The sequence below is a fragment of the Cyprinodon variegatus genome, unplaced genomic scaffold (genome assembly GCF_000732505.1).
Source record: "Cyprinodon variegatus isolate N-32 unplaced genomic scaffold, C_variegatus-1.0 Scaffold578, whole genome shotgun sequence".
Lineage (NCBI taxonomy): Eukaryota > Metazoa > Chordata > Actinopteri > Cyprinodontiformes > Cyprinodontidae > Cyprinodon > Cyprinodon variegatus.
Window position 1 is genome coordinate 449,111 of NW_015151031.1, and position 21,910 is coordinate 471,020.

At 38.4% G+C, this 21,910-nt stretch overlaps 2 protein-coding genes across 2 annotated transcripts in view; one reads left to right on the forward strand and one right to left on the reverse strand.

Moving 5' to 3' along the window:
- The first annotated feature begins 3,235 nt into the window (after positions 1–3,235).
- Positions 3,236–14,442, forward strand: serpine3 (serpin peptidase inhibitor, clade E (nexin, plasminogen activator inhibitor type 1), member 3). Its single transcript, XM_015392206.1, has 9 exons — positions 3,236–3,444; positions 4,218–4,524; positions 6,705–6,932; positions 9,082–9,324; positions 11,991–12,189; positions 12,266–12,366; positions 12,457–12,543; positions 12,629–12,712; positions 14,307–14,442. The coding sequence occupies exons 2-9, from the start codon at positions 4,260–4,262 to the stop codon at positions 14,357–14,359; spliced, it is 1,260 nt and encodes a 419-aa protein (XP_015247692.1). The 5' UTR covers positions 3,236–3,444; positions 4,218–4,259; the 3' UTR covers positions 14,360–14,442.
- A 137-nt stretch (positions 14,443–14,579) lies between these two features.
- The window catches only part of ints6 (integrator complex subunit 6), a 38,816-nt gene continuing 31,485 nt past the window's right edge, over positions 14,580–21,910 (reverse strand). The window contains exons 16-18 of the mRNA XM_015392207.1: positions 21,448–21,804; positions 18,872–18,965; positions 14,580–16,006 (exon numbers count right to left, since the gene is read on the reverse strand). Coding sequence (XP_015247693.1) covers positions 15,913–16,006; positions 18,872–18,965; positions 21,448–21,804 — 545 coding nt within the window. The 3' untranslated portion in view covers positions 14,580–15,912. The remainder of the gene's footprint in view (positions 16,007–18,871; positions 18,966–21,447; positions 21,805–21,910) is intronic.

Below are 21,910 nucleotides of genomic sequence, written 5' to 3' on the forward strand. Positions count from 1 at the left end.
ATTTAAATTCTTTTGAAGACAAAGCATTTATAACTTCGTGTTTGTAGATAAAACTTAGGAAAAACACACAAGTTACTTTGGATCTTCTGAGACAGTAACCAAAAAGAAAGGAGCAAATGAAGAATAAAGTTTTCACAAAATTGCCAAAACAGGATAAGCTTGTTTGTGATTCTTTACCCCTATTTACAGACAATTGTCCTTTAATTTACTGTGACATCTGATCGGCTCTGACAAAGACATGAAATTCCAAATTCCTGTGTCTGGAGTTGGAGCTTTGGGGTTTAGAAGAATGTAGCAGCCCTGTTTAATGAAGCCCAGAGCCATGGATTCTCTAATTAGTCAATTCCAGTAATGGCTTGGAATCCAAAGTTAGACAAAGCAGCTAAATACCTGATGGCTACCAATCATGCTCTCTTCTTCATGGGAAAAATACCAGCAACTTATTTAGCTGACTGTCAAGGCCCCAATTAGGGGAACAATTAAGGGGAATTCACTCTGAAGTGGATTGAATTAAAGAATGATTATCTTACAATTTATAGATTTATTGTCTCAATAAAAACTTGACCTTTCTTTAATGAGGATGTAATGAAAAAACCTTTAGTTTGACCAAAGAATAGTGAATCACTGAAACTCAGAAGGTCAAATTCCAGTGAAATAATTACAGGTCAGCCTGTAAAGAAAAGCTTACTGATTATCCATATGGGAAATAATCAATCTCTGGTAGAAAAAAACAACTTTAGAGCTAATGCCGCAGATGCTGAGGTTTTTAGTCAGTTATGTTTGTTAGAAACAGAAATGTTCAGAAATGTATTTTTCAAGTGAGGAGCGGAGGTTATAGGCTGCAAAAACTGTCCATCTAACCAGGTCCTACAGTCTTATATGTAGTCAAAAAGTCTTTTTGATCTTTTATTCAGATTGATATCTAATCAAGAGCAGATTGTGTTGGATTATTAATCTTCTTTTGAGAAGATTCTACTTGAAATAAGTGTAATAATCTACCAGTGCTGTAAGACTTTTTAAAAACATGATATATCATCAGAGCAGGAAAGTGTGTCTGTACCTAAGAAATATATGGAAAATTTGGTTACACACATGGACAAAATTGTTGGTTTGTTGGTTTGCAAAACAAAAAACAAATCAGCGATAACAGAATGACTTGAATCTGACAAAATAATAATAAATAAAGATAAATAAAGATATAAAGAGAAAAAAAAATGAACAAATGAAAGTCAGATGTTTCTTTTCCACAAAGTTTTAAATGAATGATTTAAAAAAAATAAATAAACTCATGGACATGGCCTGGACAAAAATGATGGCACCCCTGGAAAACACTTAAACTAATGTGACTAAAGGGACGTATTAAATCAAGCTGTGTCCATTAGGCAAGGCAAGGCAAATTTATTTGTATAGCACAATTCAGTACAAAGACAATGCAAAGTGCTTTACATGATTAAAATACAGGAAGATAAAACAGAATCAAAGCAAGTAGGAAAAAAATTAAAAATAAATAAAAAAAAAATTTAAAAAAAATGCAGAAACAAAAAAGAATATTAAAAACAGTTGGGTTAGCGTTTGATAAAAAATTTCTCCTTGGGCAGTTGACAATTCCCTAGAACCTTGCCTTTTGTTCTACTACCATAGAACTGCAAAACCTTTCCCATTATCTACGGGTGATTTAACTCTGCCCGATATGCAATTTAATTAGCAATTTAATTTAATTAGCATCACAGGTGTTTACAATCTTGTGATCAGTCAGTGGGTCTGAGTCTACAGGTAGTCACTGTGCTGTTTGTGGACGTGGTGTTTACCACACTCTACATGGACCAGAGGAAGCGAAGGAAGGAGATGCCTCAGGAGATAAGAAAGAGAATTATAGACCAGCATGTTAAAGGTAAAGGCTGTAAGAGCATCTCCAATCAGGTTGATGTTCCTGTGATATCTGTGCAGATATTATTCAGAAGTTGGGACTTTAGCCAACTTCTATAGACATGGCTGCAGGAAGAAAATTAATGACAAATCAAAAGAACAGATAATACAAATGCTAACATAGCAGCCAAGAACATCTAAAGAGATTAAAGGTGAACATTAATGTGAAATTGCAACGTCTTCAACGTTTCAGCCAAAGTGGACTTAAAAGGAGGCAACCAAGGAGGGCGCTTTTGGAGGAATGTCCTATGGAGAGAGGAGACTAAAATTCTGCTTTCAAGGCACATCAGCTCTATATTCACCGACAGAAAAATAAAGCATATTAAGAAAAGAACACTGCCCCTAAAACATGGAGGAGGCTCTGTTATACTCTGGGCCTGCTTTGCTTCTTCTGGCGCAGGGTGTCTCGAATCTCTGCAGGGTACAATGAAATCTAAAGAATATCAAGGGATTCTAGAGAGAAATGTGCTGCCTAATCTCAGAAAGCTTGGTCTCCATTATGGACCCAATGGCCCAAAACACACAGCTAAAAACAGACAAGAATGGCAAAGAGTGAGAGTGACCTAAATCCTATTGAGCATCTTCAGAAGGAGCTGAAATATGCCGCCTGGAAACGAAACCTTTCAAACCTGAGACAACTGGAGCAGTTTGCTGATGAGGAGTGGGAACAAATTACCCACTGAGAGGAGCAGGAGTCTAATTGGCAACTTAATGATTTGATTGCAGTGATTGCCTCAAAAGGTTGTGCAACAAAATATTAAGTTAAGGTTAGCATCATTTTATCCAGGCCTGTTTCATGAGTTTATATTTTTAAATCATTCTGGTTGAACCTTGGTTGAAAAGCCATGTATTGTAGGTCTCATTTTCACCGAATTTCTCAGATTATTGATATTTCTGTTGATATTGTTGGTTTTTCTATCCATAAGTGAGGCATATCAACAATTTTTGTCAAAGTGTGTTTTTTTTTTTTTTTTTCCAGAAGGCACAATTAGAATAACATCAATACGCATGACATGTGCTCTGCTGAAGAGTTTGACTCTTCTTGCAATTAGAATAACTGTACTATTGTGTTATTCTTAATAAAACTGAATGGGATGATCTTTTCTGTTTCATGGGACCATGCATGCCTTCAAATCAAATGTATACACATGCACACACACTCAGCCGCAAGCTCACACACACTTGTTGGGGGGTGTTTTCTCCCCTCTGCCTAGCCTGGGATTTGCTGGTTGGTGACATGCCTCCCTCCGCCTGGCTCTTTATAGCTCTGGAGGAGTCAGGAATCCCGGACGATTGGTACGGACATCGCCGACTGCAACCACAAACAAGGAGAAAGTTTCCCTTTAAATATCGTCTCATGACTGTTTTAGAGAGACAGGAGACCGGAGGACTGAGCCAGAGGCTGACAGCCAGGGAGAGGGGCTACTGGAGGAAGCAACTGACAGAAGAGCACAAGCTGGCTGCAGGGTCTGAATGCTTCCAGTGACATCAAACTGCTGCTGCTTTACCTGTCCACAGGTACTTTTTGTACATTTAACAAATCAAATTTGGAATATTAAAACCTTATCACTAGATTTTTATTACTAAGTTGCTCCTACTAGTTTGATGTTTAATAATGCAGGGTTGGAAAAAGTCTTGTCAAAAAGCATGCCTAACATTTAAATAATTAGAAATCATGTTTTATTTCCGAAACAAAAAAATTATATTTATGAATATCCTAGGAAAGCATTTTAGTCATGCTTTATTCATGCATGCACATGTAATACTTGGATTTGATATCGCTCTGATATAAAAAAAAAACTGGAACTGATAACACTGATTCATCATTCTGACCAAGTCATTTCTATTATTTCTCGAGTATATATGCAGCAACAATGTTACAGCGATAAATCGACTTCGATTCTATCATTGCAATATGGATTACATAATCACAGAGATCAAAAACAGCCACTCATGATTTATATCTCTGTAAATGTGTTACCTTTTTATTTTAACAAAGTTATATTAAGCATGATGCTGTTACTCACATTAGTAGCTATAAAGTTTATTCATTCAACAGTTGTATTGTATCGGTATCGGATATCGGCCGATATGCTCAGCTCATGTATCGTATCGAATTAGATCGGGAATAAATGGTTTGGTCTTTAAATGTAACTTCAAGTTGTTGGGAATTTTTGTAATAGTTGTGATTAATGTTATTTCTTGCATATGAAATACGTCACCATCTTTTTAAAAAAAAAAATTTAAATAATTAAAAATCCTAACGTTTTTTCCTATCTCTGGTCCTACAGGTGTGATTTCTGGATTAAATCCTGTGGACTATATCTGAGGACATGTGTCGTCTGTCTTTGGCCTCACTTTTCGTGTTCCTCTGGTTGCCAGAGAGGAGCCACTGCACCAGCAGCTTTCAGGACAGCATGAGGGAGCTTCACAACCGGTTTGCAGTCAGCCTCTACCAGAGCCTCACTGAAACAGAGAACAGCTCCAACCTGATTGTGTCTCCAGCCAGCGTGGCCCTGTCCCTGGCCCTGCTGCAGCTCGGTGCCAGGGGCAACACCCGGGCTCAGCTGGAGGGGACGCTGGGATACAACGTGAATGGTAGGCTTTAGTCTTGTTTTGTACTAAGGGGGAAGGTGGGAGTTAGCTGCTCATTTCGCTGTGAAAAGGGGAGCTGGAGAGGTTTGTCGGTGGCGCTCAGTGCTGTTGGTACCAGGTGGCGTGGAGCGGTGCTGCTGCTGCCGTTGGCCCTGCAGAGAACAGCGGTGTCTGGAGCCGTAATACCTGCCTCCACACCAGCTCTAATCTCATTAACCACTCCTGCAGCTTGGCCTCGGACGAAGGGTCAGGAGGCCAGTGTGTTTCATTACCAATGAAATGACTGATAAAGCTCCTCTTTGCTGCCTGATATCATCTTACAGGTCAAGATAGCTGGAAAATCTGATCATATGTTGCCCTTTTTACCTAACCTGGAACTTTGGATTCCTAACTCTAAATATATGTTGCTTTAACAATTGTTGGCCCCCTGGTAAAGGTCTGTAAGTTGTCTTAAAATGCAAACCCCTTCTTTAGTGGTAGCATAGTCACACATAAAAAAAAAGGAAAATTCTAACCTTTAGTTTGAGTTTTTTTTATTATGTGAATAAAGAAAATGTTTTATTCATGTAATAAAAGGCTTTTAACAAATACATAAAAATAGGACCCACAGCATCACAGGGCCTCCACCCTACTTGGTAGAGGATATTGTTTTGTTTTTTTTGTTTTTTTACAGCAGACCCACCAGGAGTATCACATTAAACAAAATCTGGTAGAACAAAACGTCATGTTAAGCAAACTGTCCATGTTTACGGTTCTAAATGTTTTAAAGAAAATGTATTTTCCTACCATTCCTCCCAAGCAACCAGCTACTATAACATTTATCTCAAGGTTGCTATGCAGGTTTTTCTCAGCTAACTAACGGTGTCCTTCACTGGTTTTATTTGTCTATGTGTTTTACTCCCTTACAACCTTTTCCTGCTTCACTTAAGGATCCAGTTAAACACCTGAAATAGTTACTGTAATTGTAGATAATGGGAATCAGCTCATTTACTGTAGCCCATTTCTGACACATAGATAAAATCACATCTACCCTACTTCATTGGGAATGTTTTCTTTTACCTTTCCTGTTTTGAAGAAACTCAAACAGTAAATTGACTGGAGTCATGTATGTGATGGTGTCTTTAGGCATAGTGAAAATGTAAAGTGACTCTTACCCTGCCATTTCTATTAAACTACTAATTCTATTGCAAAGCACGTTATAGGTCTGTAACCTCTTTCCTTAAGACCGAGACCGAGGAAGGAGGGGAGCTGGAGTCAAACTTGCAACCTTTTGATTATCAGTTGGCAACCCTTGATAAGCTTAAAGGTATAGTGGAGGATGTTCTTTTTCCAGGTGGATCATCAAAATAAGTGGTCCTCCTAATTGTTCCGGTGATATGTTTGCGTTAGCCCGTCCTACGTGCTCGCATCCATTTTCACTTACCGGTGGTGAGTCTGACAAAGTGGAAAAATTGCAAATCAAGTAAGCTTGTATGGGCAATGCAAACATTAACTTTTAAACAGAGCGTGCATGAAGAGGAATGGGCTCATGCATGCTCCCGAACAAACGTGTTTATTAGGCGTTCCCTCTAGGGAGCAGGTACAAGGTTGTGCATGTGCATTTTTTTTTAAATTGGATAGGGTGGGTCTTTTAAAAAGTTTGCAAAACTCCTCCACTATTTTAAGTCCTGGATTATTTATAAAAAGTTTCCAAACTCTGATCAATCAAAAAATACTAAACAAATACTAAAAGTACCCACTGGAGAATTTACAGTGACATAGTTAGAATAAAGAGAATAAGTTTTAGAACAAAATTGATCTAAAATATTAATGAAACTTGTCACTGTTAATTCTAAACCATGAAGAAGTGGAAGAATCAGAATGATCAATCTAAAATGAGCTATTATTTATAAAGATAGCACGGAGGAGATGATGTGATTTTTTTTTTTTTTATTTTTTTTTGGTGAAATGCTCATTGCTTTTCAGAGTAAATCTAACCTACAGCACTTACCAGCTTGAATGCCTAAAAAGCCTTAGTTTGATTGTATGGGATCCCCATAAGATGTATTGTGGAATTTAACAATTTGCTACTGAAACTTGCAGGCGAAGTAACAATGCAGAGACAACTGCTAATTTATCGCTCTTAAACGAGGTAAGTGAGACATGAAGGAAAAACACTCTTGCATTCTTGTCTGTCTCTGCAGACGCCCAGGTGCGAGACTTCCTGTTGCTCACCCAGGGCGACATGAGCAACAGCAGCCAGGGGGCGGGGCTCCAGCTAACCTGCACCCTGATCATCCAAAGTGAAGTCCAGCTTCAGGCTGAGTTCATCCAGAACGCTGCAGCCTTGGTCAACGCCAGCGTGGTTCGAGCCAACTTCAGCCAAGCTAATCCCAATCGCATCCATTCAGAGACATCAGGACGTAACCACGGTGACCCTGACAGCTTTATTATGCACTTTTACTGCATACCATATATTAGACTGGCATCAGTGGTGGAAAAGTAAATCCTCCTAATAGGGTCAAGTAACTGTGTGTTAAAATCATTGAATTTATTTACCTAATAGCATTTGTTACCAATTTAAATTGGTTTTCTGTCTTATTTATTAATTAATACAGTTTGAGTACATTTCAACAGTTAATATAATCATAATCATTTGTCAAAGGGTAATAAACATGCCTAAAAAAACGTGCCTGTTTGAGGAGTTTTGTTAACCCCAAAGCATATTGGGGCAAATGATTTAATTCCTTATCTTACTTCAGCATTACCTTACAAAAACACTACACACAGGGTTCTACATTGAAACCTTTTCAGACTTTTGGTAAACACAACCTCAGTGTACTTTATTAATTTTATCTAATGGGTTAAATCAAAGTTGGCTGGAAGATGAAGCATATAAACCCCAAACATGCCATCCCTATTGTGAAACATGGTGGTGGCTCTAGAATGATGTGAGGACTCTTTTCCTCAGCAGTGGCAGCTTTCTATGGGATATACTGTAAACCTGTGAAATACTTAGATTTGTGAGACTCTACACACATGGCCAAAACTATGTGCTAAAATGGCCTAGTCAAAGTCCAAAACTTCCTCTGGCAAAGAAAGAGTCCACAAATTATTCCTGTGGGGTTAAATATAAATGCATCCCACACTTTTTATATTTATCTTTTTTTATAGCAAAGCCTGAAAAACAATATTCTTCTTCTGTTACGTATTAACTTATTTTGGTCTTTAAAATGAAACATGGTTGTATGAGCGTAACCTGACATAATCGGCTAAGTTTATTTAAGGTGTATGAATACTTTTGCAAGAAAGTGCACTTAAAACACCAGTGCTGTGATTCTCACTCGTATGCATATTACAAATTTACAAATCAATTCAGGTTAATCATAAACACCGGCTGACAACATCTGTCAATCAAAGGTGGGCAGTAACTATCTACATTTATTAATTCACAGTTACTTCAGCAACATTTTATAAAAATATGCTTTTAGAAGTATTTTTAGTGCTCTATACATTTTACTTTTACCTAATAGCTTAATAAAACATCCCTACTTTTACTGTAACTAAGTCAAACTGTGCTCCAAATGAAAAACATTCATATTTATGGCAAATTAAGTTAATAAATAAATTGGTTTTATGTTAAAACAAAATGTTTTGCCTGAAATGTTTCTTTTTTTATTCTTTTGTTGGTTTTAAATATTTCATTATAGTATTTAAAGTACCAAAGAATTACACATAACTTCACATTTTGGTCTTTATTACATAATTTCATATATCAGATGTTATGTTGATTTACTCAGTACATGAGTAGCCTTTTTAACAAATACCTTTTTACTCTTTGCTAAAAACAGGATTAAGTAAAGTTGCTTTTACTTTGGTGCAGTTTTTAGGTACTCTACCCACCTCTGATATCCATACACTAGAACAGCCAAAGGTGGCCCTCGAGTGCCGCCTTTCTGTAGGTTTTAGAGGTTTCCCTGCTTCAGCACAGCTGATTCTGATCGTTGCAGTTCAGCAAAACTTGTTCATCAGCTATCAACTGAAATCAGCTGTGCTATAGAAGGAAAACCACTAAAACCTGCAGGAAGGCGGGCCTCGAGGGCCGACTTTGGGCAGGCCTGCACTAGAAGATCGCACCTACAAAATCCAAACAAAGTTTGGTCCATGTTAAATCTCTTTAAAGAGAGAAAGTTAAAAAAAAGTATTTCTATTATATATATTTTTTCACACCTTTTAAACAAAGATAACACCACAGACATGCAAAGAACTCTGATGCTGATTAAGCAGAGTTGGAAAGTTGTTAGATTTAACACTTCTCTTGCTTGAAGGTGTTTTTTAAAGAAAAAAATATAACTTTTCTGCAAAAAGCAATGAGCTGTCCCCAACGGCAGACATGTCAGCTCTTTATAAACATGTTATTGCTGAGTCATCCCTACCAGCCTGAAAGAGCAGAATGATTACGGCTTGTTGTGGGCCCTCTGTCTTATTTACTACAGTTCATACTTTAACCTATGAAAACCTTCTTGTTTAAGCTGCTTATAAAGGGAGGATCTAAAGAATGTGTTCTTTGCCTCGTCCTAGATGAGTGGTGGCCTCTGAACTCAGGAAGCAGCAGCGGGGAGCTGTCAGGCTCAGGTGAGCCCCAGCCAGAAGCCCTCTGGTGGGGTCAACGTCCGCAGGTGGCTCTGATCAACACGGTGGCGTTCAGAGGCATCTGGCAGAAACAGTTTATATTTGGCAACACTCAGACGCTGCCCTTCATCCTGTCTGATGGGAGCACCATCAAGGTGCCCATGATGCACCAGACTGCAGAGGTCAGCTTTGGTGAGTGTCCCTCATCAGGTTTTTCCTTCCTGCACTAATCTTCCCATGAGCTCAGATCAGCTTCCCAGGATGCAGCACGCCGTGCTGTTGCCGCCACCATGTGGCTCGTTTGTGTGCTCAGTGCCACATGCCCTGTTAGTTTTCTGCTACACGGTAATTTATAGCAGGGGTCAGCAATCTGTTCAAAACTACCAGTAGGGACCTGTGAAAAAGTCATTTAAACTTTATGTGTAATAAACATATTTGTAAAGCTTTTATCTTGGATGTTCTTTAAAAAAATTGTATGAATTCATATTTGATTACCGTAAAAAGAGAAAGAATGAGAGGGATAAAATGATGCAGCTCCTTGGTAGTTGGTCCTGGTCTATGTGAAAGCTGTGAATCACAGGATTTCTTGTCTATTTCAGTGACCCGGTTCACTGAGTGAAAGTTTTATAAGTTAATTTCACTCAGGCGTACGTTTCCAAACCTTCTTCTCTGTCAACTCTTTATTCATTTCAACTATAAACAGTTTTCTGATTACAGCGTTAACAATACAGCATACTATTTGAGATCAGAGCGGTAAAGACTTTTTCTTTTTTTTTTTCCAGGACTTTTTAAATGAAAAACATGGTCTAAGTAAAAAGTATGTTTAATACAGTGGTGTCAAAAGTACACACATTTGTTACTTAAGTAGAAGTATAGATACTGCAGTTTCAAAACACTCTGGTAAAAGTTGAAGTATCAACTTGAACTCTTTACTCAAGTAAAAGTATGTGCTCCAAAAACTACTTCAAGTATTAAAGTATAAAGTAATCTTTAAAAAAAAACAGCCAAATGCCACTATATGAATTGAAAGCTCAGTTTTTCGACTATTTCAAAAAACTTCTTTAAGATAGGGCCAAGGATGAGGGAGGTCTTGTTGGTCTCCGTCTCCCGATACGCTCTCCCCTGTGTACGACCTTTCAGACATTTCAACATCTTTTTCTGAATCCAACATTGTAGCATGGCATAGACAATTCACTTTGGCAGTTTGAAGAACACCTGCTTGCTTCTGATGATTTCCTTTAGCTAACCAATGAGTGTTTGCGTTACATGACTCATCCAATTACACTAGTTTTCACTAGATGTGGATGGAGCCAATCATCTGCTTTGCATGGCGCACATGACGTGAAATAAATATTTATAAACATTAAACCGAAGCCAAAAGTAATGAGTAATGTTTGTTTTACAAATGTAAGGAATAGAAAGTACAGATAACTGTGTGAAAATGTAATGAGTAGAAGTCAGAAGTAGGAAGAAAAATAAGTAATGGAGTAAAGTATAGATACATCAAGTGTACATAAGTACAGTAACAAAGTATTTGTACTTCTTTACTTGACACCTCTAGTTTAATATCTACATAAACATTCAAAAAAGAAAATGAAAANTTGAAGAACACCTGCTTGCTTCTGATGATTTCCTTTAGCTAACCAATGAGTGTTTCCGTTACATGACTCATTCAATTACACTAGTTTTCACTAGATGTGGATGGAGCCAATGATCTGCATTGCGTGGCGCACATGACGTGAAATAAATATTTATAAACATTAAACCGAAGCCAAGAGTAACGAGTAACGTGTGTTTTAAAAATGTAAGGAATAGAAAGTACAGATAACTGTGTAAAAATGTAATGAGTAGAAGTCAGAAGTAGGAAGAAAAATAAGTAATGGAGTAAAGTATAGATACCTAAAAAGTGTACATAAGTACAGTAACAAAGTATTTGTACTTCTTTACTTGACACCTCTAGTTTAATATCTACATAAACATTCAAAAAAGAAAATGAAAAACAATCCACTGGACTTTTTTTTTCCAAGTTTGTAGACGTTTCGCTTCCCATTCAGGAAGCTTTTACACTTTAAAATGTGTGGAATAGCATTGAGTTTGAGGTTTTATAGAGTATATAGGAGAAACCAAACAACCCCTCCACAGACGCATGGCCCAACACAGAGGAACCAGGGGTGTGGAGGTGATACAGAGTCTTGTCCGGAGGACGTGGCTCTTCTGTGTTGGGTCATGCATCTGTGGAGGGGTTGCTTGGTTTCCTCCTATATACTGTATAGTACCTCGAACTCAACGGCATTCCAGACATTTTAAAGTGAAAAAGCTTCCTGAATGGGAAGCGAACGTCTTCAAACTTGGAAACAAAGTCCAGAGGATTGTTTTTCATTTTCTTTTTTTGGAATGACTACAACCGCCATCATAATATCTACATAAAGTTTATATTAATCAACAAAACAAGCCTCATGGAACCTTTTATGTCATTCTATGGCAGCCTAAGGATGATGGTCCTCCTTCAGCTCTGGATCTGTGCAGTTCCTCCAGAGTTCCAACACTTTGGTTCCTGGTTGATGTTCTCTTTTCGTGCTCCCTGCTTTTGTCTAGATCTGTGTGAGATGTTCAAAGCTTGGGCATGCTTGTTTCATAATCTAAACCTTCTTTAAACCTCCCCTTAAAACTCAGCAGTAGATATACTGAGCTTTAATGACCTATAAGTCAACTTTTAGTTGACAATGCAGTTGTTTGCATTGGATTTTATTTAGGGGTATCAGTAAAAGGGGACAAAATAAAAGTGCAGTTTTATTATTTAAAGCAAATTAATTTAATTTAACTAAATTGGAATAAAGTTTGTGATTTGCACCCCACAGGTCAGTTCAGGACAGCATCAGACCAACGTTACACGGTGCTGGAGCTGCCGTACTCGGACCGCTCCCTGAGCCTGCAGGTGGTTCTGCCCAGTGAAAGGAAGAGCCCACTCTCCTTCCTTGAGTCCCTGCTCACTGCTCGTCAGCTGGCCTCTTGGGACTCCGGCCTGCGAAGGACCAAGATGGACATTTTCCTGCCCAGGTGATAAACCGGCACTGAGGTTAAAGGTTTTAGACTTTCGTACGCGGCTCAGAATTCATAATGTGGTTATATTCAGATTCAGAATGCAGAAGAAGTTCAGCCTGAGGTCGGTGCTCCCTGCTCTGGGCATCAGTGACGCCTTTAACCCGACATTAGCCGACCTGACAGGGATATCAGGTCAGTTGATCACTTATTTGCACTCTTCATATAAAAATGAAATAATCTCAACTAGGTCAACTGATAATTTTTGGATTTGATTCCTTGCAGCTGAGGAGGGTCTTTATGTTTCTGACGCCTTCCATGAAGTCAGAATTGAAGTTACAGAGGAAGGGACGAAGGCATCTGCTGCAACAGGTCAGCAGGGTCATGCATTCATTTGTATAGGAAATCACTAAACCAAGTAGATGGATGTCAAGTGACTTTTTTTCCATCATTCCAGCCATGGTGCTACTGAAACGATCCCGTGCTCCAGTTTTTAAGGCGGACCGGCCTTTCTTGTTCCTCCTTCGGCAGGTTAACACAGGTACCTAGTCTAGAAATACCATAGCTATATAAAAATCATTTGATTCTCCTGTGAACCTCAACTGATTGACTTATTTAAAGGATGTATCTAGTAATCCAGCAATCTCAAATAGCTGAAAAGAGGAATTCTTGTCCTGAAAATAGCCAAGATTAAATTAAAAATGTATCATACGTTAAATGCAAGGCAGATCCTCTTTAGCGAACTCTAGTGGGTAAAAACATGAAGAGTAATACCTAAGAATCATGGTGCACAACAGACTGTTAGCAGCTTATTATAAAGCTATGGTGAATTTTGTCCAGTGGTTTGGATTGTGGATTTAATTTAGTGAAAAACATGGGAAGAAATAAATAACTTTATTTAAGGAAGGTTAACAAATGTATGGAAAGCTATGAGAAAAACTGGAAATGGGAAGGGCAGTGAATCCAGAAAGTATTCCTTACTGTTAAACACATATTTAAGCCTTATTTAAAAATCAATTAGTTTTCTCTTAAACGCAAAAGGACATTTTATTTTTATTTTCAAATATGTTAAACTAAAAAAAAGAAAGGAAACCGCACATTTCTAAATTTTTTCAGCTTCGCCATGAAGGTTTATATTGAATCCTGTTACTAAAACTTATTTGGAGTAAACCGGGTATTAATTCAATTGACTGGAAAGGATTTGGATCATTATTGTGCGTATAAGATTCCACATCAAAGCAAAATGTCTGTGGAGCTTAGAGACATTTTTCATTCTCACAGTGACATCAGTCATCTATAAATGTAACCCTAAAGGATTATAGTTGGAGGAAATAGCGGCCAAAGTCATTTCTACAGTAAAGCATGGTGGTGGCAGTATTATGAATATCAATAGAGCAATCCTAATTGTAGCTGAATCGTCAAGACTTGATTCCGAATGAAAATTGCTAAGCAGATCTGAGGATAGTCGTGCATCATTTCACCATCTGACCTGCTGGCTGGTAGCATGATACAGACTTCATGCTTCTGAAGGTGCATCAACAAAGTATTAAACAAGGACTAGAAATATCTCTAGCTTTAAGGTAATATCCTTTAGAGGTAAAACAAAGATATTAGAATAAGGCCGTCTGAGCCAATTGTTCATTTCTATAAACATTACTGTTCTCTGAATACATGTTTTTCTTTTTTAACCCCATTTTATATAACATTTAGCAGTCTGATGGCTTCGAAGAATCTAATGCGTCTTCAAACTTGGAAACAAAAGTCCAGAGGATTGTTTTTAATTTTCTTTTTTGGTAATGTTTATGTAGATATTAAACCAGAGGTGTCAAGTAATAAAGTACAAATACTTCCTTGATGTATCTCTACTTTACTCCACTAATGCAGCTTCTTCCCTGCTGCCATTAGACCGCTGAATGTTGTATATATAAAAAAAAGTGCTGAATGTTGGATGCTGTAAATCATATACGTCTTATGTTTACATTTTATCCCTGCAACACTTTAAAAATGGAAATATCTTGAGAGCTGTGCTGAACAAAATTTCTTTTTGTATAAACTCTGTGTGACAAAGTCCATCTGAGTTTAAGATATGGGAAATGTCCCACACAAATGTCAGTAATGTCTGCTCTCCTTCTCAGGCTCCATCTTGTTTATGGGGAGAATAATGAACCCTGCAGACCAAGTAATATAACACTCCTCTAAGCCCCGCCCCCAAATCGCACCAACCAGTTCCAGCAGCAGTATTTATTTATGGACCAAATGGACAATACCACGATGCCGAAGGAGGAGGGATGTTACTTTTTGTAAATACATGTAAATAAAATTTTATGTTTTTACACATTGGGTGTATTTATTCTACAGTTCTGCTACAAATAAAAAATAAAATCTCAAAGAGTCACATGTTTATGGAACACTTTATTTACATGGCCCTTCACAGTGTAAAATAGAATCTTTATTTATGGAAATAATTACAAAAAGGCCATTCTCCACCGAACATTTCTCTTTAAATAGTACTCTAAGGTATTTACATCTTTACAGTGTATTCAAAATACTCTTTTGGTAGCGGCCTCTTCACAAGTAAAAGACAAGTATGGCAGATTTTGGTCCCTTTTCGGGGAGGAGGGGATGTTTAGCGGAGGAAGACGACGGCCACTGGAATCAGAAATCAACTTTTGACCTTTAGACCTTTAACCACCGGCGGTCTGTTTGTGTACATTTGAGAACGCTGAAATATTTCATTAAATTGCAACAAATACGTAGTTTATTATTATTTCTTAACTTACATTAAATAATTCTCAAATATACACAAGTGCAAATACAGTGAAGCGACAAGAAGTTGGTTTGAGATTCGTGGCAGAGGGTGGGGGGGGGGGTTGATGGGAGTTAGTAATTTGGCAGCAACCAAGACCCCACTCAATCACTGCTTTCAGCAGACCACAGTCCGTGTTGCATATCTGCCCTTTAAGGCTTTAATAAATAGGTGGGGGAGGGGGGACTCGATGTTATTGCTGAATCATTAGTCACAGTTCCTGAGCTTTTTCGTCCCCGTCTTCAATCCCTATCATAACCTTTCCTTCTCGGTTTAAAGGAAACTCGGAGGATCCTGAGAACCTTTCACTTTCTCCAACATCAAACATCAATAATCACCAGTTTGGAGCCAAATTAAGTCAGTTTGGGAGCTTAGTGAGTGGAGTGCTCTGGTTGGTGGAGTGTAGAAACAAATTCACCTCCTCATTCACACACAGAAAACTAAGAGTAGTGGGAGAAAATTGTTTTATGACCACTTCGGTGGATCCCTTTTGACCCTGGGTTGGAAACAAAACATATAATGCTCAGACTGAAACCATCTGCCACATTGTCACAGAAAAGAAAAGAAGAACATCACGCTCTGGTTGCAGGCCCTCATCTGATCCTCTCTGGAAAAGTCTTTAACTTCGACCCAAACGCAGGAGGTGTCTGTTAACTCAACTGTAACCAAAATGAGAGTTAGGCCCCCTGATGACACATAAACGGAGCATCTCTTTAGATCAGCATTAACACCCCCCTCCCCTTGATCTAGTTTGAAATTAAGACCCATTCAGAGTCGGACATACTGTCTACCATTGATGTGGATTTAATGACAGGTCAGCTGAAGGTGCTGGAGATCGTGGGTTCGGCCGTGTGTCGTCTTTGGGCCTTGGTTGGGGTGGAGATGTGGGGGGAGGGTCAGGTCTCATAGTAAAGTCTGTTTGGTTGGAGCCGGTCTCAGAGCATCTCCACGTGGTTCATGGTGTTGGATCTGTTGTGGATTTCCTCCAGGAAGTTTTCCAGCTGCTCGATGAGAACCCGCTTCTTAAACCTTAAGGCAGTGAAAAAAAAAGGAATATTTGAAAATGTACAAAAGCATCACTTAAAGCTTCTGAAGCCAAAGCAAGAGGTTTTTTTTTTTTATATAAAGTGCATTAAGAATGATTGCACAATCCTTGAAAAAAAAAAAAAAAGGATTATCTTTATGTGTGTAGGTCTGATGCACAAAACTAATTAATTCAATTTAAAGCTAAAATTTTTACCTTTTTTTCAGTTTGTATTAATGAAGAAAAACACGGATCTTTTAAATTTGGAAATGACTTTTGAGCATAAATGCATGGGAAACGAATTCAAACCACTTTTTTTGGGTGCAATTAACTGGTACTGGACTTTTTTTTGTGTCCCGATCCGATATGAATATCAGATATTGGCCAATAATCTAATATCGGATTTTATCGGCCTGTGTCTAAAATCTCTGATATTGTCGTGCTGATAGATGAACTCTGCTTCTGATTAACGTTTCTTATAACTCATGATTCACACTGATATCAAATGGATTCAATACTGGTATCGGTGAATTCTCTAAGCTGCAATATCGGTATTGTATTAGAAAAAAAAAAAAAGTTGTTTCTACCTCCTTACAACTTCCTTAATTTTTTAAGTTATAATTTGGACATACATCATATTAGGAACGTATTAGGAAATGTAAATAATCATCAATTAAAAAGCAGTTTTTATTGAACATAAATAATCCAACTTGTTCACTCTACCTCTGTAGGTGTATGTTTTATGTTGCTATACAGAAGGAAAAAGAAAACCGCACAGCTGTAGTATAAATTCAAAAGGTATCAGAATGGGTTTCTGTTTGTTAAGATGCTGTAGCAGATTTTCAGTCATTTGCACGTTCATGGCTCGATTCCGCCTGTCCTACGAACGCCCTCAGTCCTCTGCTGGATTTAGACCGAAGTAATGTTAATGTTAAAGGAGAAGTTCGGTTTTTTACACTTTAAGCCCATTTTCTGTAGTGTCCAGGATGAAATCGAATGATCGACACCAAAATTTTGACAATTGGTCCTGTCTCTGCTTTTTGGCTCATTTAGAATCCCCCCCTGGCTGCTTTAGAATGGCTTCCATAGAGCATGTCCGATAATGTCCTTAAAACAACCTTAAACGTTCTTTTTTTAAAATATGCTACTCACCGGGTCGTCAGCGCTGTTCAATGACGTTCCAAAAAAAGTTTCGTAAAGAAAAAACGTTCCTGTAGTGTTTTATTTAGCATTTTGTAAATCCCATTGAATTCTGTTGGAATAGTCAATATTCCCCTTTCCACCGGAAACGGAAATGGGGCCTGTTTACACAGTTGTAGTCTTTTCGCTTCACTCTGTGTACTCCGACGTCGAGAATCAAGAATCCACCTTTCGTATTCCATTTTCAGAGTTTTTTAAAGTGTTTAACAGAGACGTTAGCACCTCGACGTCGGAGTACACAGAGTGAAGCGAAAAGACTACAACTGTGTAAACAGGCCCCATTTCCGTTTCCGGTGGCAGCGGAATATTGACTATTCCTACAGAACTCAATGGGATTTACAAAATGCTAAATAAAACACTACAGGAACGTTTTTTCTTCACGAAACTTTTTTTGGAACGTCGTTGAACAGCGCTGACGACCCGGTGAGTAGCATATTTAAAAAAAAAAGAACGTTTAAGGTTGTTTTAAGGACATTATCGGACATGCTCTATGCAAGCCATTCTAAAGCAGCCAGGGGGTGATTCTAAATGAGCCAAAAAGCAGAGACAGGAGCAATTGTCAAAATTTTGGTGTCGATCATTCGATTTCATCCTGGACACTACAGAAAATGGGCTTAAAGTGTTAAAAACCGAACTTCTCCTTTAATGAAGTTAAAGGAACAGATCTTTCCGTCAAAGTATCCAGTTAGAGAGGATCTGAGCTTTGTGACATCAGATTGGAAGAAACCATGGAAACGCTGGATATAAAATGTTTCATTAATGCACCGTTTACACTGCCTCTCTGAAACTGATCAGTGCCGAGTTTGGACCGAGTTTGGATAAGTTAACCGTGCTGAGCTTGGTTCCTTACGCCCATCTACACATCATGCTAACATGGTTCCTTGCTTCCTATTGGCGATCCAGGATACTACAGCAATCAAGATGGGGATTGCGCAAACAAAAACATAACATTCAGGAACTCATGTGCTCTGATAGAGTCCTCCACCCAAATTTTCAATGAGAGCCACGGTCTCTGCATCATCCCAGGTCGCACCACGCTCTTTATAAGCCATTTATTATTAATAGGCTGAGAAGAGGTTTGTGTTACGAAGAGATCTGTGAATTACAAAGCTGGACACGCCAGAAAACCTGCAGAATGAGCCAGCTGACTGTAAATAGGGGATGACGCGATCTGCTTATGTGCTCTTTGTTATCAGAGAACTGAGCCACGACTGAACCAAATCAGCTGTTTGCCATTTACACCCAACAGTTACCTCTGTTGGCGTGGTCGGACCATTCTCCGCATGGTTTTAAAAGGCTAGTGTAAATGCACCTATACTCAGCAACAATATTTAGATTATGTTGTTTTTAAACAATGTTAAATTCTTACCAAGAAGCCCAAAGCATATCAATAAAAATAATACATTTTTAAACCACCACCAGCCTGAACAGCTGATGATTGGAGGCAGGATAGATCCATCAAACTGTGCTCAGATGCCTGCAGCTTACATCCAGATGACAACCTTTTTTTTTCTTATTACTGTTTTTAAAGACCCATTCTCTATTACATCAAAGAGATGTTTGTGTGTAAAGATCAGAGTAGGTCACCAGTTTTGGACGACGTGGTGGAAGAGAGCGTCTGTTCGTTAGAAATGTGGGTGAGATGGTTAGGGAAACTCTAAACTTGGTACCTGGCGGCCTCTTTGATGATGTTTTGGAGGAAAATAAGCCGAGTGTCCAGCGTGCCCTGGATCTGCTTCAAGAGGAAGAAGATCTTCTCATAGTCTGAAACACGGGAAAGAAAAAATAAAGTTAGACCAGAGTAAAAACTCAACTATTTTGATCAACAGTAAGTTCCCTATATCTGCAGGGTGCATATTCTAATTGAAAAACATTCAACACGAAGTAAATTCATGTTACCCTTCTATCTCTGTGCTATACACAAATTATAACATTTGACTTGGACTGATTATGAAAAGTTATTAAAATGAATAAATGCATAAAACAACTGCAGCTATGAAGCAAAGCAACATTTAACAAGTCTGTGCAGAATCTCAAACCAGAACAAACGGAGAACTTTTATAGGTCTATATTAAAAATCATATCGTGGGTAAAGTATTCTTTTTTTTTTATGTTTCATTGACTGTTTTTGCATGAGTCTGTCCCACTTGCTATATTTGTTTTGTGCGAATGCAAAACTGACCGTTTCCGAGTTTGATGAACTGATTTAAATTTGTGTTTTCCCCCAAAGTGGATGTGTTTCACTTTGTAACGGCGTCTCTCTTCCTGTTAGACCCTTGGAATTGACACTGAACTGCTACTGGGATCCATCCCAGTTGGAGCTAAGCAAGCCTCCTCATTGACCTTCAATGAGCGCTAAACGCGACGACCGTCCGACGCAATTTTGTCGGATAGGACGCAAAATGGGAATCAATCCTTCACCTATTCACACACATTTACATTCTAAAGAAATGTGAAAAGTGCTCTAATGATTCCTGATTTTTTTTTGGAGAAGAGAGTCAATATAATGTTGAACTCTACAGAGACAAGCTTATAACTCCCGGAGCAAATGTTTTAGGGCTTAGGAGATAAAAATACGGCTATAATTTAATTACAGGAAGCAAAAAAAGAATAATAAAGAAAAGTCAGATTCCTGAAAAGCGCAATTATCAATTGTATAGTAAATTTAAATGTCAAATGAAATATAAATAAGCAAGCCATGAAATATGCATATGTGAGACTATTTCATATATGTCCAATTAAACAAATATACCAATAACTTGTAAAATGCAACATTTAATAATTAAAGTTTTCTGTTTATGATTTAATTTTTGGAAAATCTGGATTTTTAAAACCTACTCATAATGCTCATAAAGTTCTTAGAAGTGGATTCATAAGTTATAAACTAGGTCACTGTGTGATACTACAAGCTGCAAGCATTTAGTGTTATATTTCCAATGTTTGTTGTGAAACATGCTTGTTTTATCTAATTTTTCACAGATTTAGATTAAGGTCACCTACAGAGCGGATGATTGAAATAAAAGTTAGTTTTTGAAAGAAATGTATGTCAACTGAATTCTTGTAAAGCTTAAGAAAAAATGAAAAATAAATAAAATAAAAGCGAGTATTAGGATTTGGTGGGAAAACGATTGAAATATGAGATTTTTACAACAAGCGTTATGACAGAGTGGTTATTAAAGCAGGTACTGGTCATTGTAGCAGCGTGAGAAGGAGCCACGTCCATCTGGAAATAAAATGATGGGTCTTCATGAAGCTTTTGAGCAGAGAGAAGCTTAAAATGCTCTGAAATGTCTGAAGGTTAGCGTCTGTTAAAAGAAAACTCTGTGTTATTGTAACACGTGTTAGAAAGACTGAGAGAGAACCTTGTTTAGTTTCTTGTTTCAGCCCGGACCGCTATCAGTGTGACACACGCCGAATCTTTTTTCTTCATGGTGGATATTTGTGTGCATAATAAATAAAAGCATACTCATATGCTCCATGAGCCCAGCATGTAACATGTGTTTCACATGTAATTATGCATCTTCGCCTGTTATGCACCATGTTCTGTGTTTGGAGCTATAATAAAGCTGCCGATCATTATCTCCGGTCTCCTGATTCTCTAACCGGAATCTCCCATCCATGGTGCCACTTCATTCAGCATTCCTATTCTGACTTAAACTGTAGAAGAGTTTTCTACAACACGGCTGTGCCGACTTTGGACTTGATGAACCCCAGTTGCCATAAAGCAGAAGACAACATGTCATTAAAACCATCCCTGACTGTCCAAACTTCACACTGGATCTGAAGCCTTTCTGGGACATTAAAAACTAAAAAAAAGGCGAACAAGACATCAATCTGTAAAGAGGACTTTGAGGCAAAGGCCAAATCTTTAATTTCTGTCATCTTTCTTCCTCAAAACCTTCCATTAAAAAGCCTGGATCCAGCACTCTAAGAACCACCATCCTCTTATAGCGATGACCTTAAAGACCGATTCAATAACTGTCTGCTAGACGAATGTAAAGTCGGCAGTTTTCCATGTGCGCTTTAGATTTCGTCTCTGCAGAGTTTCTAATTATCTTAGAAATTTAAAATGTTTCTTATCAGAGGTCAGCTGATGAATAGAGTAATCTGTCCCTGTTTAGTCAATCCATATAATCTGTAAGTTTCTCTTTTAGGGCTGAACGTTTTAATGTTTTTTTTTTTAGTTTACTGGGATAATTCAGTAGCTTAGCGTTAGCTTAGAACAAACATGTCCACCCATACATACGTCTGCCAGGTTTCCTGATCTCCTTAGTGATCTGCACCCTCAGCTCGTTGTTGACCTTTGTCGTTTCGCCGTGGATGTGCTTCTTCAGGGCAGCGGGCGACAGGAATCGGGTCGTCTGGTCCTCCATCACCACCATCTCCACCCCTCCCTCGCTGCCTGGCGGCTCGCATGTCCCCCTGTTTTCCTCCTCATCCTTGAGCCGGAGGAGCTGAGGATCTGCAGAGTTGTGGTTCTCCTGGACGTCGGCGGGTCCCGAGGGGTGATCCAGCTCTAGGTCGGAGCTGGAGTCGGAACTGTAGTGGTTCTGGTTAAGGTGGTTGATGATCAGGTCAGGTGCTCCGTCACTGATGTCCATATCTACAGGGGGAGACATTTAGGGGACGGATTTACCCATTTATCATGTTTATTTACTCAAGTTATTTTCTGAAGACATCTTTAGGTCTCTAAAACGGCGTTCTATGCT

Bases quoted from the DNA above. Each gene is read 5' to 3' on its own strand.
- serpine3 (XM_015392206.1), top strand. From the start codon at position 4,260: ATGTGTCGTCTGTCTTTGGCCTCACTTTTCGTGTTCCTCTGGTTGCCA. The intron at 12,190-12,265 runs GTGATAAACCGG...GGTTATATTCAG, and splicing joins ATGGACATTTTCCTGCCCAG to ATTCAGAATGCAGAAGAAGT. The intron at 12,713-14,306 runs GTACCTAGTCTA...TCTCCTTCTCAG, and splicing joins CCTTCGGCAGGTTAACACAG to GCTCCATCTTGTTTATGGGG.